General features: G+C 44.4%; 1 protein-coding gene across 1 annotated transcript in view; it reads right to left on the reverse strand.

Annotated features, from left to right (window-relative positions):
* DPYS (dihydropyrimidinase) overlaps window positions 1-20,268 on the reverse strand; it is a 42,953-nt gene extending 22,685 nt beyond the window's left edge. The window contains exons 1-4 of the mRNA XM_082235736.1: window positions 19,908-20,268; window positions 8,235-8,393; window positions 5,841-6,020; window positions 3,821-4,010 (exon numbers count right to left, since the gene is read on the reverse strand). Coding sequence (XP_082091862.1) covers window positions 3,821-4,010; window positions 5,841-6,020; window positions 8,235-8,393; window positions 19,908-20,156 — 778 coding nt within the window. The 5' untranslated portion in view covers window positions 20,157-20,268. The remainder of the gene's footprint in view (window positions 1-3,820; window positions 4,011-5,840; window positions 6,021-8,234; window positions 8,394-19,907) is intronic.
* Between the last annotated feature and the right edge of the window lie 1,199 nt (window positions 20,269-21,467).

Here is a 21,467-nt window from a genome sequence, read left to right on the forward strand (position 1 = left end):
ACAACCAACAAGCTCAGAACCTCCAAGCAAAAAATAACTCGCTCAAATCATGATTACATGGAAAGAAGCCCTGCTGGATTCAATGGTAGATTTACTGCCTAGTAAAAGTGCTTTTAGAATTGTGGTCTAAGCCTAGTGTGATAGGCAGGGATGATTGTGTGTGCACAAATCTGAAGAGTGGCAGCTGCAAAACCTGCAGAAAGTTACCTTAGATGATGGCGGTGCAATTTAAATACCAAAAAAAGATTCTAAGCAGTTTACAAAGTATAAGGAATGGTTATAGAAACATTAAAACATCCATGATCCATAATTGAGAGCCAGTGTGGCATAACAGTTAAGAGTCTTGGACTATGACCTGGGAGACCAGGGTTCGAATCTCTGCTCAGCCATGGAGCTCACTGGGTGACCTTGGGCCAGTCACCATCTCTTAGCCTTACCTACCCTCACCGGGTTGTTGTGGGGGTGAAATGGGGAGAAGAACCACCATGTAGGCCACCTTGAGCTCCTTGGAAGATGAAAGTGGCATATAAATGTGGTAATTGAAAATGAAAATAAGTCATAAAAGAATCCCATTAAAGCAGAACTAAAACAGGAAGCTCAGGTTGAGAGATCAACGGAATGGCTGTGTAAGAAGGTACATCTTCAGAAACTGGTGAAATGCCAAAAAAGATGGAGCATCTTGTTTTCAGCTGGGAGTGCATTCCATAATACCAGTGCCACCAGAGAAACACCCAGTCTTCACTTTACCACAAGCAAATCATCATTAAGCCTGTGGAAAGACTAAACAGGTTCCATCTGGCACCCAACAGTCACTTTTGGCATAGAAGTGGATCAATACCCTGAGCTGCATCCCCAAGCAGCAGAAAAAAGGGCAGTTGAGCCGTCTCTGTACGCAGGTGGCACTGTGGGATGCAGGTGGCATTGTGGGTTAATCCACAGAGCCTAGGGCTTGCCGATCAGAAGGTTAGCGGTTCAAATCCCCGCGACGGGGTGAGCTCCCATTGCTCGGTCCCTGTTCCTGCCAACCTAGCAGTTCGAAAGCACGTCAAAGTGCAAGTAGATAAATAGGTGCCGCTCCAGTTGGAAGGTAAACGGCGTTTCTGTGCGCTGCTCTGGTTCGCCAGAAGCGGCTTAGTCATACTGGCCACACGACCCGGAAGCTGTACTCGGCCAATAAAGCGAGATGAGCGCCGCAACCCCAGAGTCATCCGCGACTGGACCTAATGGTCAGGGGTCCCTTTACCTTTTACCTGTACTTTCAGGGTTTGGTATGAATGCCAATAACATACGAAAGAATATGGAAGGTACCCTACAGCCAACCCTTGATTAGGAGACAAATTAAAAGAAAGATTATAGAAACTTCATCTGTTGGCATATGTTCAGTGAAGCATGTTAGATACTGTCACACTGTAAGTGACACTGTAGGCTGGGATAGGAACCCATGGCTCTCCAGATACTGCTGGACTCAAGCTCCCCCCAGTGCAGCTAGTGGTCAGAGATGATGGGAGTTTTAGTCCAGAAATATATGGAGGGCCACCAGTCCCCCATCTCTGCTGTAGGAATGCTGCTTTTTAAAAGAGCTGTAGAGCTGGCATGAAGGAGTATTCCTGCCTAGGGTCTGAGGGCAAATGAGGCAGTCATGTTGTTGAAACCAAGCAGGTTTATTTCTGGTCAGCATCTGGATGGGAGACCACCTAGGAACTCCATATATGCCACTTTAACGAAGGAAAGCAGGATGTAAACACACTTTTAAAAAGCCTAAATAATTAATTAATCCCACTCTGTCACCTCTGGTCAAAAATATGTTACTGGTTTCTGAAGCACTATTAATCCCCTGAAAAACAAAGATACAATGGTACATACATTATCAACTCTCAATGAAGGTGTCTATTTCCAGGCTCATCAGAGCCCTTGGAAATGGCCATGAATTTAAAAAATGCCTAGCCCATTCCATTCTCTAGTAATCTAATATAGCCCTACCTACATTATTAGGGAGCGAGCCCCACTGAATTAAATGGGAGTTACCATACTTTTGCGAAAGCATGTTTATGATTACACTGTTAATATATAAAAGCAACATCATTTTTGGATCATTGGAACCCTTTTCCAAGTTCAGGAGGACCCATGTTGTCCAATCTCTCTGCAATGATTCAGTGGGCAGAGGGGCATCAAAGTCAATTTGAGCCTTCAGTCAGTCCTTATAATGCATGTGCCGTATCAGAAAATACCCTGTTTCGCCACTTGCATGGCTTCTGATTTTACTGTTTAGTTACCTCACACAGCCAGACGGCTTGGGACCTCTTGGAACAAAGATGCAGAAATTTCTATGTCATTATTAATTTAAAAGATCACTCCTGAGACAGAAAAGAGGATGGCAATGTTCATGCTTAATCACTGGTACATCAAGCATAATGGGGCCTGCATATCTGTAACTAACAGGCTAAACAGCAACCCCATTTAACAGATACAGCCTGGATTTGGGTTTAGACACTGCTACTTGTCAGCTAATTATTTTTCCTTCATTCTTTTCAAATAAGAGAGGTACTATGGCTTGAGGCTGTGTGGAAGCCATGATCTCTGACTTGGTTACGTGACAACTGCTTGGCTAGTGGTGATGCTTCCTGAACTCACCATGCACTCAGAGCAGATGGTCGCTTGAGAAAAACCAGGCCCAAGTTCAGACCGAGGCAGAGAAACTAATCAGATACTTCACTGTTATTTATGCTGGCAGTTGTAGCCTAAATACTAAAGAAGCAGGCCTGCCTGGTTGGACTATTTATTTATTTTATTTATATCCCATCCTTCCTTGCAGCCCAGGGAGGGCAGCAAACGCACTGATGATAAAACTATTAGAACACCTGAAAACAGAAACAGTTATCCAATTTCCAGCTGTGCCCCTGGGAGGCCCCCAAAGGTTTGGTGAGCCCTGATCAATAGCATATGCACTTTAACATCTACAGAATTGTTGACGTTGTGCACACGATTCAGACTGAGAAAACACAACACCATGCAAAGATTCTACCTTTCCAACTTCCAATGATTTTGGACTGCCCCGGGGATTTTTTAATTTTTATTTTGTGCTTTGACCTACATATTTTGGCTGATTTCACAGTTTCTTGTGCTTTTACAAAGTTGAAGAACGGAGGATGAGAAAGCGGGCTCCACAGCGTTGTCAACAGTGGCATCTAGTGGACAAATCCAGTGCAACATGGCACAGAAGAGATGTTTTCCTAACTCGCGGATTTAGTTCAGTCGGCCAGCTACTTACATCAGGGTTCGGATTTGGGGGCCCACGTGCAACGGCAGAATCATGCAAAGTCAGGAACCCTCAGAACCACACGCTGTGAGGCAGAGGGCACCCTTTTTACTGGCCTCCCAAAGTCTTCACAACTCCTTCCCACAGACGGGTAAGCGAGGCACCGCCATACTTATGTACTGCCTTCCCAAAGATGGGTAACCGAGGCGCCAGGCTTGGTGAAGGAGCTCTGGTAGCATCCGGAGCTGGACCTGAGCAGAAGAACAACTGAGAGTCTTAATACCTCTGAGAGGTGTTAGCTAGTAGTCACTGATTGCCTTGTCCTCCATGAATTTGTCTAATCCGCTTTTAAAGATGCCCAAGTTGGATTCAGGGGTAAACCTGGAAGGGTTAATTCCTAGTGTGTAAGGCAGAGTAATTCCTGTGCCGGCCAGATTTCCCCCCTGGAGTTTTAACTATTTCTGCCTGACACCCAGGGATTGAATGTCAAACCTGGAGATCTCAGTAGCACCGGTTGTGCAGCACCTCTGCACAATCTTTAAACACGCTGGGTCAGAAACGCACCTTGCCTTCGTGCATCTGCGATCACCGTGGCTGCAGACTTGCTCATCACATGAACTACGTAGAGAGGGCAGTTCACCGAGTTTGCTATGGTGATTGCTCTCAGCGTGGCTTCAGCTTCCACTTCTTCCGGGCGACACAGTTGGTGCCCTTCTGGACCAGTTATTCCCAGGGATAACATCTTCTTTGCACCCTGCAGGCCATCCACAGCGACACAGAAGTTAATGTTGCTACCAGTGGAAAAGTTAATGACTTCTCTGCAACTCCGGTCCAGCTACCCGAGTAATTTAGAAACCCCAATAAGTACAAGATTTGAAAATCATTTGTACCGTGATGGTTAGCAACTTAGTTAGCTATGATTTGCAGTTTATCAGAACAACTGCCTACGTGCTTGATTTTTCTGGATGTTTCGTTTTTCAAAAACACAGAAGGCTTTGGAAATATATGTTGTGTTTATATCTTGTTATAAACCACACGTATTTGCTTCTATTCAGAGAGGTCTTTGGGCTCAATCCAGATTCACAGCTCATTCTTAACGGTGTTTATTCAGAAGGAAATCCTACTGAATTTCATTTAGCTTACACCAAGGTAAGGGGAGTTAGAATTGCAGCCCTGGTGATGCTTAGAGTAGACCCACTGAAATAACGTCACTTTGGTCCCAGTGATTATATTGTAAGTAAGTAAATTTTTATTTATACCCTGCCCTCCCCAGCCAAGACCGGGCTCAGGGCGGCTAACATCAAATGTCAAATACATTAAAACACAATCAAACAATTGATTAAAATACAGCTTAAAAATTAGAATCAGGATAAAATTAAATGACCGCCCATGAAATTACAACCATAGGGGTTGGGAACCTCAAGTATTCATCAGGGCCAGCTACCCATGTTGGTCCCACATGAGCCAATAAAAGGGCCAAAGAGGTAACTTACAGGGTCCCTTAGAGGGGGGGGGGTCAAACTGAGCCTGGACTGAACAGCTCCATCTATTGGGTCTACTTTAAGCATCCCTAAGGCCCTATCTGCACAATACATTTAAAGCAGTATCACACCACTTTAAAGAGTCAACTGTGGGAACTGCAGCATATTAAGTCTAGTGACTGTTGATAAAGGTAAAGGGACCCCTGACTATTAGGTCCAGTCATGGCCGACTCTGGGGTTGCGGCGCTCATCTCGCTTTATTGGCTGAGGGAGCTGGCGTACAGCTTCTGGGTCATGGGGCCAGCATGACTAAGCCGCTTCTGGCGAACCAGAGCAGTGCACAGAAATGCTGTTTACCTTCCCGGAGAGGTACCTATTTATCTACTTGCACTTTGACGTGCTTTTCAAACTGCTAGGTTGCAGGAGCAGGGACCGAGCAACGGAAGCTCACCCCGTCGTGGGGATTCAAACCACCAACCTTCTGATCTGTGGTTTAACCCACAGCGCCACCAGTGTCCCAGTGACTGTTGATAGGAGACTCCTATTCCCTTCTCAGAAATGCAATTCTCATGGTGATTTGACCATCAATCCTCCTTCCTAGGAAACTCTGAAAATGGTACATTTGAGAGGAACAGGTGTTTCCAAACAGCACCCTTAAAATGACAGTTCTCAGATTTTGGAGGGGAAGCCACAAGACCCTTTGTGCTAGCCCTGCCTTCAACATCACCATCTCCCACTAGCTCCATCTCTTCTGACTGAATATTTGGTGAAAGTCTCAAAGGGGTTCTGTGAACATTTGGCTGTGCATACATAGGTTCCTCTGGATGACAGAGCCCCAGTTACACAGGGCTCCCAATCATACGAGAAGACAATGCACTTTCAGCTGAAGACATGTAGGCTCCCCTCCAGACATTAATTGAATGTGGGAAGGTCAGGAGGGGCAGACATGGTAGGGCCAACGTGCCCAGTTCCCCTCTGCCCTCTGTCTGTTAGCAAAAGATGTGTAATTTACAAATCGTTACAATCTTAAATACACAGGTATTGCTGCAATCTGTTGCAGGGTGGATGAATGTTCCTGTGTCACCTTGGAGATAGATAATTACCTCTGCAATCAGATCCCCGTTTTCTGCATGGACTTGAGCAATCGCACCGATTTGTTTGCACTGAGAAAAGGCAGAGTGTAACTCTAGATCTCCAACCATATAGACACCTTTATATGCCATAAACATCTTAAAGGAGTTTACACCCTTTTCCTGGGCTAGGATTTTCATCTCTTCTTTAACCTGAAAACACAACAAAAAATTGTTAAATGTTCAAACCTCACAATATCCTCTTGAATTTACCGTATTTTTCGCTCTGTAGGACACACTTTTTCCCTCCTAAAAAGCAAGGGAAAATTTGTGTGCGTCCTATGGAGCAAATGCAGGCGGGAGGCAGGCGGGAAAAGCCCCCAAGAGCCACACACAAGCTCCGTGCGCTCTTGCGGGCTTTTCCCCAGGAGGGAGAAGGGACTGACTGGCCGCATCAGTCCCTTCTCCCACGTCGTAGAAAAGCCCACAGGAGCCACGCACCCTTTAAAGAGCGCGCGGCTTCTGCGGGCTTTTGCGAGAGGAGAGGGAATTCCCCCACCTCCCAGAAAAGCCAGGAGAAGCTGCACGCTCTTTAAAGGGGTTGCGCGGCTTCTGTGGACTTTGAGAAAGGTGAGGGAATCCCCCCACCTCCCAGAAAAGCCAGGAGAAGCCGTGCAGCCCTTTTAAAGAGCGCACCGCCTCTGCCGGTTTTGCAGGAGGTGGGGGAATTTCCCCACCTCCTAGAAAAGCCAGCAGAAGCCGTGCAACCCCTTTAAAGAGCGCACGGCTTCTGCGGGCTTCTGTCCCCTTCTCCCCAAACTGTGGGCTTTTGTGGGAGGTGGGGGAATTCCCTCACCTTTCTCCCACCTCCCGCAAAAGCAGGAAGAAGGCCTGCAGCCTGTCCGCTGCTCACAGAGCTGGGTGGGGTGTCATATTTTTTTCCTTGATTTCCCCCTCTGAAAACTAGGTGCGCCCTATGGTCAGGTGCGCCCTATGGAGCAAAAAATACGGTATTTGGCATCAAATCTTACCATCTGACTGGCTAAATTATTTGAGTGTATTATTTGACAGAGATATTTCTACTTGACTGGCAGAACACCAAAATTTCCCAGGATATTCTTCAGGAGACAGTAAGATTTCTCTTTGAAATGTTGTAACCGATAATTATGCAATACTTTAATGACATGAAATAATTCCTTTAGGGACTATGACTCTTTTTTGATTATGTATTTTTGGAATTCTTGTTTACTATGAAAAAGATAAGCTATTACAATTAATTTTTTTTATAATTAAATAACTTTTAAATAAGCTTTTTTAAAAAATTCCCAGGACTAAATCCTCTGGCTACTTTAGCACACCCATCTTGGAAGGCTTGACTCCTGGGCTCCTAAGCATGGTGAAAATTTAGTTTATTACATGTATATATCATTTCACACATCCAAAAGTGTCTTGAAGAGATTAAAAGTTATGAAATACGAAAAACATAAAACACTTCAATAAAAGAATACAGATACCAAATACTAAGGGTTGTAGCTAAAGAAGCTGTCCCGTTTATGCAAGCTTGTGACACTATTTATGTATGCTACTACTGCGGCCTGTGTTTTGTTAGCCCCCAAATGGAAAATGAGCGAGGTCCCAGCCGTAGAAGAATGGCAACTTAAACTGATGGAATACGCGGAGCTTGCAGATTTAACATATAGAGTAAGAGAACAAGAAGAACATATGTTTAAAGAAGCCTGGAAAATGTTTACTGAATATATGGGTGAAAATTGTGTTCATTTAAAAATGCTGGTAGAATTAAGATAAGTTCAACAGTGAAAACAAGTTTTGATGGATGTAACAATGGATTGCTGAATGGTTTAGTTCATGTAAAATATGCAGGGATGCACTATATGCAAAATGAAAGAGAAGAAGGGAAGTCATTGATTTAAGGTTATTTAAATGAATATTTTGAAATGTAAATCAGAAAATGTAATAAAAATGTAAGAAAGAGAACTTTCTCTCCTTCTTTCACCAATCTTCACGCAAACCCCCATGTCAAATCTGCTCCAGCAAGCAGGCAGAAACCCTAAAAGAAATCTGTGGAGTGTGCAGGAAGAAGAAGAAGGGGAAGGACCACTGAGAAAGCTGAGGTCCATGGGTGAATGCAACAACTTCATCTCATACAACCCATCATGTTTTTGTCCAAAGAAAAATAACAATCTAAAACAGCGCAAAATATGTACCTCCCCCACAAAGAATGAACACAAGTAGCTGCCCAGCAAGAAGCAAGAGGAAGGAAGGCAAATTTGAATGTGCCACAACTGGGCCCTTGGTCACTTGGCAAGAACGCCACACACACCGTTTTCCGTGCAACTTGCGGCATCTGTCTTTGGCGCATGTTGGACACACTTGAAGGAACAAACATGCTACTGGCCTTCTGCTTACCTTGTCGCTCCACCACGTGACGGCCACATGAAGTGCATAATCGCAGCAGACTTTGGGATCTGCCCAGCTTCTCCATCTCTCATAGGCTTCAATGAGAGAACAGCCTTTCTGAGGTATCGCAAAGTCAATGATCATTGTTGTGCCTCCTGCTACAGCAGCCTAAAAGAAAAAAGAAAAAGAGGTTGGCGATGAAGGAAGTGTCGCAAGGTTCTGCTTTCTCCCAATTACCCTCTCAGTCCCTTGCAAAATATGAAATATGCGCTGTTGAAGTATTTATTTCAAAACCACAATTCCCATCATGCTCTGTCTCACAATTTTTTACTATTGTAAAGAAAGTAAAGTGTCATGACCACCCTCACTTGTTTGTGTCTGTGTGTGAGTGTGAGTGTGTAGGAGAGAATCAATTCTCTCATTTTTGCTGTAGCCAGTCAAGCCCAGGCTCAATGATTATTGGGAAGCTTGGAGGTTGACTAAGTAATTATATGGGTTATGCAATTATATGGGTGGAAGCAAATTTTTGTTGGTAAGCACTGGAAGGAGAGGCTAAAGGGAGGCATACTGGTGTATGGCTCTGGATATCATGGATTCTGGGAAGGGAGTTTGGGGAAGTGCCATCTTGAGGAATGGGGGGGGGGGATAAAAAAAACTGGATATTAACTACAGGAGTGCCTATGTTAAATACTTTGAATAATTGGTATACATATAATTGACGGATAGAGAGGCAGAAGTACCTCTAATTTATTTTATTTCTTCTATTTTCTCTGTTAGAAGTCCTTTATCTTGGATTGAGGAAGACACACACAGGAAGGAGATAGCTGGGAGAAAGGTGGTCCCTGCAGGAAAGTCAGGATAGAAAGGTCCGTTCCTTTCTTCTCATTCCTTGGTTTCCCTTATTACTTTTTGTTATTTAGACCAGTTTGATTTTTATTGTATTTTATGTCAAAAACTTTCAATAAAGAAACACTTATTTAAAAAGGTCCTGTACTAATTCGGCCCTGCCGCTAGTTCTGTGAGTGCTGGCTGTGGTTTCCAGGCTACTGCTTCTTCTTAACAAACACAGCTGCAAATGGATGGGTCTTAAGAGTGCAAATATGTGGCTTTAGTTGCAGCAAACAGGAACCTAACCTGAAGTGCACTTCACCGGAGAACTGTCGGCGACATAATCCATTGGAAACAGGAGCATGCATGTGTTGCATGTGGGGGTGTACAGGCCAGAGGTTTTGTGCTGCACCAAAGATCCTGATGGAAAAGTCTGCAGCATTGCCAAGCCTCACCAAGCAGATGGTATGCAGAATGGGGGGTTAAGGGAGCCAGAAGCACCTTAGGCACTCAATTAAGCAGGGGCCGTTTTCCTAGTGCCGGCTGAGCTGGAAAAAATAAATCTGTGTATCAGCAGAACAATACTGGAGGTGGAAGTGATGACTTTGAAATATGGCACCAGCAATACCGAGCAGTGTTGCATTAGAAACTAACACCCCTTGGGATGCTTGCTGAGGAACCCATTTGAAGGGGCACGAAATATATTTCTCCAGAGGCAGGGCAATTACGTAAACAAAAGAGTGGAGATGGCATAACGTGCAGGCGACCCCAAAATTACCGAGGGCAGCTGGTGAAGAGTGAAGAGCATGATAATCAGGGGGGAAAGAACTGAAAGTGTTTTAAGGGACTAAGATCAAGTAAGGGAACTGCAATGGCAGATGAATCTCAGGGTTAATGAATGCAGAATAATGCACGCCAGTGACATGGACTGTTGATTTCTTAATGGAATGGCCTGAATCGCCTAGGGCAGTGTTTCTCAAACAAAGAGCCAGGACTTACCAGTAATCTTTGAGCCATGCTCAAGTGGACCTCAGCGCCACCTCCTGCGCCCAGCACTTCCTCACTTGCCCGTCCTGCCCTCTGGTTGTGCCATGACCTTTTGTTGTGCCATGATCAAGGACCAGCGACTGGCAGGGTCAGGAGAACAGAGAGCCTCGTGGGGAGAGGAGGGAAGGAAGGCCTCCCTCCTCTGAGGGGAAAAGGCCGCAGGAGGGGCTGAAGGAAATTTTCTGTGGCATAAAAGTTCAATACAGTGGTACCTCGGGTTAAGTACTTAATTCGTTCTGGAGGTCTGTTCTTAACCTGAAACTGTTCTTAACCTGAAGCACCACTTTAGCTAATGGGGTCTCCCGCTGCTGCTGCACCACCGGAGCACGATTTCTGTTCTCATCCTGAAGCAAAGTTCTTAACCTGAAGCACTATTTCTGGGTTAGCGGAGTCTGTAACCTGAAGCGAATGTAACCTGAAGCGTCTGTAACCTGAGGTACTACTGTATTGTTATTAATCACACATGAACTGGAAGTAGGGAGTAAATGGGGTAAGAGAGGAAATCGTTACAAGAGGAAGAAGTAAATATGTGAAAGGATCAAGGAGGAGGCATGAATGACCCTGAGTTAAGGTAGAAGTTGGGTGTGGAAAGAATGAGAGAAGAAATGACAAACATCCTTTGAGGCATATAGAGACGGATATGGGAAAAGGGAAAAGGAAAAGCTGTCTCCACTTAAGAGCCTCCGAATCAACAAATTGAGTGGGAAGGCTGTCTCAAGACCTCCAGAGCAAATGCCTGAACTTTGCATGAGAAAGCTGAGCTATGGAACTCCCTGCCACCAGGAAAATGCCATGGCAAACCATTCAGTGATTTCTAGAGATGGATTAGGTATCAGCAGAAAGTTATGTCAGGAGGCTCTGCAAAACTCTGCCTCCACCTGTCACCATTTTGTGACTGGTGGGCCTCTGTAATACTCAACTGAACCTGGGGGTAGAAATGGGCTGGGGGAAGCTGCCCTAGGGAGAAGGGGGTGGGGGGACCATTCAAAGCCACTGCCCAAAGCCAACAGCACACATACCCACAGCCTTTCTGTCAGAATTGACAGGTGGAAGGGCTCCAATTTTGGGCTTGGCTGACAGGGCCAAGCAAAAGTTCTAGACCCATCCATTGGTTGTGGGTGGGTGTGTCTCCAGTTTAGGGTAGGAGAGTAAGGAAAGGTTGAGGAATAAAGTTTGCTCTGCTACTCCTGGGAAACCAAGCAAGGACCCCCCCCCCTTACAGCTTTTAGCCAAAATTCTCTGTGTTTCAAAGTAATATTCTTAAATGAGCCTAGCGCCAAAGCTCCTGGATGTTTAGTCAGCAAAGGTTTGTGGGCCACGTTTATCAGTCTTGATGCACCTTTTCATGCTGATTGCCTTTTGCTTTTCAGTAAGATTTTATTTACCAAAATCCAGCCCTCTGATGTCATACAATCAAATAAAAAAGAGGCATGCAAGCATTTTAAAGGAAATATGCAAGGGAATATCCATCCTTTCTCTGCCCTTGAACCCCATCATGTCTCGTTAGAGATATATATTTATATCTGCAGACAGAGATATGCCATACTTTTTAATTATTAGAGTAAAAGCAAACATTAAATTCACTTTTGCAATAGGCGTGATATGAAACTGAGCCCTCTGATCCTTTCTAGTTATTTACTCTGCTTTTAAATAATTAATCTGGGGGATGTTTATATGTTAAGAAATTACATGGCAACACTCAATGGGGAAAAGGCCAAAGACTGCAAATCTGTAGTTCTGCCACTTTGAGCAATAAATCACTTATTTTAAAGTCTACTAAACGGATTCACCAGCTTCCAGGGATCCTTCCATTTCTGGTACAAGATTTATTTCTTCGCTGAATTATTGTAAATAATATTACTGACCCTTAAAATAAATTTTTTAATGAACAGCACTTACCAGAGCAAAACATGGAACACTAAAGTATTTTGTTACTCTGCAAACTGATTAAAATAAGCCTTGTTAATTGCAACAACCTCTTTCCTAAATTTTGGAACCTTACATTTTTGTTATTGTTTTACTATGTATTTTGTGTTCTGATTTCGTATTTTTATGTTACGAACTGCCCTGTGATCTTTGGATGACTGGCGGTATACAAATTCAAAAATAATAGCAACAATAGCTTTTATAGACAGAACAGATATTTTTGCAAGATGTTTGCTCCTTGACCAATGAGCTAAGTGTGTGTGGCTTCTCAGATATCAGCTGCAAATCAATTACCGTATTTTTTGCACCATAACACTCACTTTTTTCCTCCTAGAAAGTAAGGGGAAATGTCTGTGCATCTTATGGAGGGTATGCCTACGGGTGGCATGCCTACGGATTTTCCTCCTCTAAAAACTACGTGCGTGTTATGGTCGGGTGCGTGTTATAGAGCGAAAAATACGGTAATTTACAAGTATGCACAGCAGGACAATAAAAACACACATCTACTACATGTTTATTTTATGTAAACATTTTTACATAAAATATTCATTTATTATTATTGCTTTTAGTTTAGATTTAAGAATGACACGTGAGAAAATTCTGGCACTTTCCCCATTATTTGAGCAGCAGAAAGTTCCAGGGACAACCTTTAACAGGGTCAGTTCCCTTGTACTGTAGTTTGTTAAGGGTTGCTGGGAATTTTAACCACACTGTTTAAAAATCTTTGAGGGGAAAACTGTGCTCCCAAAGTGCTTCGAAGGTACAGTGCGTACACCAGCTCATATTGGGAACAATGGGCTTTTCCTGATCTAAGATGTGCCTGGACTTACGTTCCACCTGTACATTTGTAAACAAAATCTACCATTAGAAAATGCCATAAGCCTCAAATGACCTCCTTCCAAAAGAAACTAAACCCAGGAGAGCGATGTGCCCTTAGAACTTCTGCTTGTGCAGTGAAGTGGGTGACCACAACGGCAATCTCTTCATTGTGTATGGCTGCTACAAGATACATCCTGGTTTTCTTGGGTTTTCTTTAATGATGGGCCAATTCAGGGAAAATATCATGGTCCCCTAAAGAGCATAAATCCTTCCTAATTTGCTTATTGCTTTGCAACTCTTGCAAACTGATTTGCATTTATATAAATTTACATATGCATCTGTGTGTGTATAAATGTGTGTATGTGCATGTATACATATCGTGTCATATAATGGCACAAGCAATCATGACATATATTTCATACTGTACTGTTATGTAAGGGGTTTAATTAATAGAGATGCTAACATGATTTAAGGCAGCGGCAGGTCAAGGGTAGACGAGTGGGGGAGCTTCAAGCTACGGTGGGGTGGGGATGGAGAGCAGGTGGGGGCGCTGCTGTCGCGTGTCCTGGGGGTGTAGTGCGCTGCCTGCAGGGGCATGGCGCCCAGCGTGGGGGGGCAGCCGCGATGGTAGGGGTGGGGGTTGTGTGTGTAGGTAGGTAGGTAGGTAGAAAGCTCTAACAATTCTCTTGCTTTTGTTGTAATGCTAGAGTTTGTGGGTAGACAATTTCGTCCATGTTTCGTTTTGGTTAGTGTGCCTTGTTCATTCCTATTTGTTTTTTATTTGTTTGCATAAAGGTAAAGGGACTCCTGACCATTAAGTCCAGTAGCGGACGACTCTAGGGTTGCGGCTCTCATCTCACTTTACTGGCTGAGGGAGCAGGCGTTTGTCTGCAGACAGCTTCCGGGTCATGTGGCCAGCATGACTAAGCCGCTTCTGGCGAACCAGAGCAGCACACGGAAACACCGTTTACCTTCCCGCCGGAGCGGTACCTATTTATCTACTTGCACTTTGACATGCTTTCGAACTGCTAGGTTGGCAGGAGCAGGGACTGAGCAACGGGAGCTCACCCTGTTGTGGGAATTCGAACCGCCAACCTTCTGATCGGCAAGCCCTAGGCTCTGTGGTTCAGACCACAGTGCCACCAGTGTCCCATATTTGTTTGCATAAACCACACCAAAAAAAATTCAGCAAAGAGCATCAAAAAACAGAAAGGAAACCTTCAACTTTTGAATAGCTGGGAAGCAGCAGAAGCCCTCACCCATGGCCTCTACAAGGGCTTAATTTGCCTCACAGTTCGCCATGAAATCTATAGACAGCGCAGCTACACAAATATACTATTTACATAAGCATACATCAGTGGACAGTGGATTTGCTCCTTTGTGTAACTTATGTCAAACTTTCGCTGACCCTGGAATATCTTTGCCAGCTGGCAGATGTTTTACTAACTTTGCTAACAGTGGGGTTCCTTGCTGTTTATTTTAACGTCAAACCTTATTTGATTTTAGATGAACTGTTGACTTTAAAGGTTAGTGGCTCTACCTTATCCAAATGTCACAGGCTGATTTCTCAATGCCCAATATGATATTAGGCCCACTGAAGCCTACATGCATCTCTGTGTGAGAGGGGTGTCACAGCTCCCCATGACCAATGGTAAGGAATACTGAAGGGACCTGTACACAGAAGCACCTGCATGAGGTGGGAAGACCTACATTGCAATATACAAAACCTGCCACCTCCCATTCCCCTCCTCTCCCCCAAATTTAGATGCTTTCTCATGGATATTGCTCACTTCTTAGCTGAGATCATGGAAGCAGGATCAGGAAAGCCCAGAGCTGCTCCATTCTTTCTATAGCTTTAGTGACTTGAAAGAGATGCAAAAAGCAATCTAATCCAAGCCCCTGCTTCAAAATAAAATCATATAGGGACTCATCCATACTTTTGCTTGTCCCACCGCTCCCCACACACTCCGAGGAAACCCAGTCTTTAACTGTGGAATCAGAGCAAACATCAACTGAGATTTTTCCAGATTGATGTCTGCTATAATTTAGTGCTAAGGAACTCACCATCCCAGTCAATCTGTTTAAAAGAGCAAAGTCAGCAATCCTACCCTATGTGTCAAGGCTGGCATACCAACTAATTATAAGATATTTTTTGGAGTGCTTTGGTGACCCTTGAACTCCCTCAGAAAGTTATTCAAAGCATTCTGACACAGAATTCTTGCAACAGAATAAAAATTAATAACCACTCTCTCCTGTGCAGAAAATCAATCGGAAGGTAAGTCCGTACCAAAATACAAGACAAAGCACAGAAAACAGCAAATTCAAAAACCCACTTGGCTTCATCCGGGGTGGGGGACGGGAAAGCAAAGCTGTGCTTTGAAGGAGAGGAAAACTGAAGAGGGAGTGCGCCACACAACAGGGGTCGCCGATGTGGTTCCCACTGTCACAGCGGCACCTCACTGCCAAGCGAAGAAAGATTTCAGAACTTGTTCCTTCCCTATTGGTCTTTTGAGGGCAGGCCCTAGGTTTGAGGGGGGCCCAGGCAAACACTCTTTGCTTGGGGTGCCTCCTCTTTTGGTGGGCTCTGCCAGCCTCACCTGGCAACAATGGCTGCAGAAGGGTCATTGGTCAAACATCTGGTTTGCATGCAGAAGGTTCCAGGTTCAATCACCAGCATCTCCAGGTAGAACTGACAAAAGATCCCTAGCCTGAAACCCTGGAGGGTTGCTGCCAATCAGTGAGCAAGACGTTCCAATAGGTTTGCATAAGGGAGCTGCCTATGTTCCTACTGGGGCTGATAGCAGCTGCACCGGCTGGATGAGATCTGTCATTTTAATTTCTAAGCACAGCCATGCTGTATCAAGGGCACTGGTGAACAAAAGTGGATTGTGAGAGCCCTTGTGGTGGCAAATAGCGAGGCTGGAAGGACAAACAGCCACCTTCTTCTACTCGGTGGTCTGAAAATCTCACTGCCTTTTCTATGTTTCAGTGCATGCCTGATAACCACTGCTCTTGTTTAAACAACTATATGGACTGCCTAATATTATTAAATTAGGATAGAATCGTAAGTGTTGATTCTCATCCAACCCCCTGCAACAGCAGGAATATGCAGCTGTACCATATGGGGATTGAACCTGCAACTTTGGCATCATCGGCACCGTGCTCTAACCAACTGAGATATTGCCAACATCAACTGTGAGGCTTTCATTTTCTCTAATTGAAATTTCCTTTTCCTTTTTGGGCACTGGTGGGAATGAAAATTGAAGTGGTGCCTGCTGGTGCTGCTGAGATCTGCTACTCAAGACTGCAGCCTCCTACACAGCCAAGCAAGGCAAAGCTACAGGCAACTGAATTAGGATGTAATAAGAGCCTTTTGGGTCAGGCCAGTGGCTCATCTCCTCTCACAGTGTCCAAGCAGAAGCAGGACCCAAACACAAGAGCACGCTCCCCTCCCGTGGTTTGTCTGAACCTCTTTTACAGGTTACCACTGCCTCCAGTGGCAGTGAGTTCCATAGTTTAACCATGCTCTGTGTGAAGAAATGCTTTCTTTTATCTGTCCAGAATCCTCCAGCATTCCGCTTCACTGGATGCCCACAAATTCTAGCGTTATGAAACAAGGAAAAATGAATCCCGGTCAAATGTCATATGGACTTTGGTCCTCAGCAATTAAATTACACAATCTGTGGCTCAATATATAGCCACAGGACAGACACGGACTGGCCCCCAGGCACAGACTGGCCCCCAAACTGCAGGCCTCTTAAAGCAGCTGCTTTGGTGATACAGAGTGTGTGTCATTCAAAACAAAACAAAAAAAAGTGGGGAGAGAACTACAGTTTTTTAAAAGTGCTTTCCAACATGCTTCTCTGGATTAGGCTAGACAGCTTGCTTTCTTATTTGATGACAGCATCTTGATGCCCTTAACAGCTGCCTGAGAAACAGAAGCTGAACAGGTGCAGCTCTTTGCATTACTGTTATCACTACTCCTGGAAAGGCTGCAGCTGTTCAATTTCTGTCCATCACTCAGGAATTAGAAGCGTGGAGTCCCTGTTGGGGACACACACACACACACACACACACACACACCACTACTATGAATCGAGGCTTTTCAGTTCTAGATCACCTCTTTAAATATAGCTCAAGGTTCACATTGAGCCAAAACTAACTGTGCAAGGATGCCAGAGAAAGTTTCTGAGCACCTGTAGTGCAGTATGCAGTCAATTTCAGCTTTGAAGCATGGAAAGCATGGAGGAAATGAGCAAAGAACAGTTTTTCTCTCTGTCTTGTAACACTCGAACTCAGAGTCATCCAGTGAAGCTGAGTGTTGGAAGGTTTAGGACAATAAAAGGAAGCAGTTCTTCACGCAGCACGTAGTTAAACTGTGGAACTTACAGTGACTTGGAAGGCTTTAAAACAAATCTGGGGACAATAAGGCTATCAATAGCTACTAGCCATGATTCTAGGCTTGGCCTCTGCATTGGGAGGCAGTAACGCTTCTGAATACTAGTTGCTGAAAACCACAGCAGAGGAGAGAGCTCTTGTGATGGGGTCCTCCTTGAGGGTTTCCCACAAGTATCTGGTCTGCCACAAGTATTGGGGAAGAGGAAACTGAACTAGGTGGCCATTGGCCTGATCTAGCAGAGCTGTTCTCATGTTCTGATATACAGTAGTACCTCGGGTTACATACGCTTCAGGTTACAGACTCCGCTAACCCAGAAATATTACCTCGGGTTAAGAACTTTGCTTCAGGATGAGACCACAAATCGTGCTCCGGCGGTGTGGCGGCAGCAGGAGGCCCCATTAGCTAAAGTAGTGCTTCAAAGAGTGTGGTGGAGTCTCCTTCTTTGGAGGTCTTTGACAACCATATGTCAGGAGTGCTCTGATGGTGTTTCCTACTTGGCAGGGGGTTGGACTCGATGGCCCTTGTGGTCTCTTCCAACTCTATGATTCTAGGTTAAGAACAGTTTCAGGTTAAGAACGGACCTCTGGAACGAATTAAGTACTTAACCTGAGGTACCACTGTACACACATTGGTTAGGAGAGGGATTGTCAGAAAAGTACAAATAGTGATAAAAGTATCTGATTAACTCAGTTGGGGGAGAAATCTAACAAGATTTTTAGTATGGTAATACTTGTTTAGGACCAATTGAATCTTTGGATGAAAGACCTCGGAAGTTGAACAGAATCCATTCCAGAAGTCTGTTCGACTTCCAAAGTGTGGCTTCTGATTGGCTGCAGGAAACTCTGACGGACATTTGGCTTCCAAAAGAACGTTCGAAAACGGAAACACTGACTTCCGGTTTTCAATTGTTTGGGAGCTGAAACATACGAGTTCCGGGGCGTTCTGCGGTGTATATAAATTTAATAAATAATAATAATAACTGACTTGCAAGGCCAAGCTAACTCTCAAGTTCACCAGCACATCTTCAGGCTGGACATGTCAAGCAAATCATGGGGTGTGGTGGGGCTGAGAAAAAGCTATTGTTGGATAGCCGTTGTTTGAAGAATTAGAGGTGTTAAAATAGTGAGGTATTATTTGTTAATGTGTAACAGATCTCGGGCAGTCAGTAAAGTTGTGTGAAGAACTGGCAATATGTGTTCCATTTGACTGATCTGTAGCCATTAAATTCCAGGAAAGAAGATCTATGCAAACATTTATCAGGTCCTGTAAACCTGTGGGAAGCGATCTTTCAAAGTGTTGGTATCAGGACAAATCCCAGTTATTTGGACTGGAGATAAGGAACAGAAGGCTTTGTGGAAAAGAAAAAGGCAGATTTTAAACAGAAAGGAGGAGGAGCCCATTCCGGAGGGAGATATCTGGATGTTAGGACTTTTTAATGAATTTGCAATATCCTCAATTCTGTGCCACCCAAGGCGCTTCCAGATTATCTTGTTTATTGAGCTTTCATCCTGATCTGCTTCCAGAGGCTAAATAACTGTCCCATCAAAGCAAGTGTTTCCCCAAACTTTCCTGGGAAGTGGGTTTGTTATGCAGGGCACGCCAAGCAACTATAATTGAACAACATGAATTAGCTGGGACGTGACTGAATCCGACCTGGAATACTGATAGTCTGGAAGAGCCCCCAGAGAGGAGGAAAGTGAACAAGCAGAGACTGCCTCACAGGTGTCTCTCATTTGCTCACTTGGGCCACGCAGCTGGGCCTTACTCTTCCTTCTGCACCACCCCAAGAAAGATGGTGAGCAAATAGATAGAGAGCCCTGTGGAACGCCCATCCATCAGATGTCAAGGAAATAAAACAGCAATAAAATGATAAACACACACTATGCCGAAAAGGTGAAATTGACTGGGAAAATCAGAAACCAGGAAGAGAATTTGAAGAAGGAATGGGAAAATTTTATAATGTATTTAAGAGAACACTGTAAATAACTAAAATTTTAGGCAGGATTTGAGTAATGCTTGTAATGTATTAAAAACTATTGCAAAAAAGGAGTTTTTCTTAAAAAATTAGAGAAAATAAGGGAAGCAGTTGGAAAAAAAGATTGATAATGGTAACCATGGAAGGGCGGAGAGAAGTCAAAAAGATTCAAGGAATCCTAGATGATGATTAATTTTTTGAATTTAAACACACACACACACACACACACACAGAGAGAGAGAGAGAGAGAGAGAGAGAGAGAGAGAGAGAGAGAGACTTTTAAACTGATTTTTCATAAACATTGTTAACTGTGTGTGTATGTATGTATATTTATTCAGGGCTGGATTTAGGTTTGATGAGGCCCTAAGCTACTGAAAGTAATGGGGCCCTTTATACGTCCAGCTGTCCTTTGTTAACAACAAATTGTCACTTTTTTGTGTTGAATATATGCTATATGGTAATTTATGGACCCAATAGGTATCTAAAGCCATTTGCACATAACAAATAGGAGCCTACACAACACAAAACACTGTTGCTGTATGTAGGTTTTATTTTATTTGTTTTTTATTTTGGAAATGTACATCCAGGTTTTTTTCCCTTTTAATTTTTTGGCTTGGGGCCCTAAGCTATAGCTTCTTTAGCTTATACGTAAATCCGGCACTGTTATAATAACGAAGACAATAATTACCTTTGTCCCTTGATAGAAGTCGTCTTTCGACTGCGTGCCCATGAAGGGGAACTGCAGGTGCGTGTGAGGATCAATCCCTCCGGGCAGAACCAGTTTGTTGGAGGCATCTATCACCTGGACGCCTGCTAGGGATGGCGGCTGGAGATGCGCCCCCACCGCTTTGATTTTCCCATCCTCCACGTACACATCCGCAACTTGTGAACAGTCCGCGTTCACAACTCGCCCGCCTCGGATCCAAATCTTCTGCATGGTCTTCTCCCGCTTCTGTGCGTAAAGTTTCTGGGAAAGGCGCTCTGCGTTTGCAAAGTAGTGGCAGCAGTTGCAGCAGCACTTTTAAAGTTTTCTCCCTCTGCCGGCAGACATTCCATGCAGTCACGTGTGACTTTCCCTGCCGGGGGGGGGGGCTCTGAGCTTTTAACCCTTTGTTCCCTGTTCCTTTTTTTTTTTACTGTGTTTGTGGAAGTGAGAATTACTATCGCCCTTCCTCTCCTGCACCTAATTACTTCCCCACTAGCCTTTGTCTTGCAACAAGAGTGGGTGGGGCGCTGCTGTTCCACGAGGAAGTTTGTAGGTGCTGCTCAGCATTACAGCTGTGTTTAGAATGAGGGTTTTAGGTCAGTAGTTTTGGAAGCAGTTTGTGTGAAATTAAATTAAATAAGACTGTATTTGAAAATGGCTTGTACAGTTTTCCCCCAAGCAGCCACTTCCTTACTCTTTATTCTGTGCCATTCTGAAAACTCGAATTGGGAGTATTTTACCCAATTCCAATTAGCCTCTTATGCCTTACTTTAAAAAGGGATCGAGCCTGGTTAAAGCGGCGTTTCAGGATAGTGAAAGGAAGCAAAACGGACATCTTACAATTACCCGTGAGTAAATGTAAATGCAAACCGGAGGGACTTACTTTTGCGTAAATAGCCTAAGAATTATGCAGCGCTGGAAATGCAAGAGTTCAACTGCATCTAATGGGAATAGCAACTCCAGTCTTAAGTAGAGTTACTGCATTCAGAGCATTCGTTGCCATCTTCCTTTCAAAGCAGGGCAAACCAAATATAAAAGTGTCAATGCAGATTTAAAGGGACCAGGTAAATTTATTGAAGGATCTGGGCGCCAGTAAAAAGGTAAAGGTACCCCTGCCCGTACGGGCCAGTCGTGTCCGACTCTAGCGTTGTGCGCTCATCTCACTTAAGAGGCCGGGAGCCAGCGCTGTCCGCAGACACTTCCGGGTAACGTGGCCAGCGTGAAGAAGCTGCTCTGGTGAGCCAGCACTAGCGCAGCATACGGAAACGCCGTTTACCTTCCTGCTATAAAGCGGTACCTATTTATCTACTTGCACTTAGGGGTGCTTTCGAACTGCTAGGTGGGCAGGAGCTGGGACCGAAAGACGGGAGCTCACCCCGCCGTGGGGATTCGAACCGCCGACCATGCGATCGGCAAGTCCTAGGCACTGAGGTTTTACCCACAGCGCCACCCGCGACCCTCTGGGCGCCAGTAGTAGTTTCCAAAAATAATTATCTCACATTCCACCTCTTGGAGTAGGTCACTTTTTTAAAAAAATGTTTT

This window comes from Podarcis vaucheri (assembly GCF_965113315.1).
Source record: "Podarcis vaucheri genome assembly, chromosome: 8".
NCBI lineage: Eukaryota > Metazoa > Chordata > Lepidosauria > Squamata > Lacertidae > Podarcis > Podarcis vaucheri.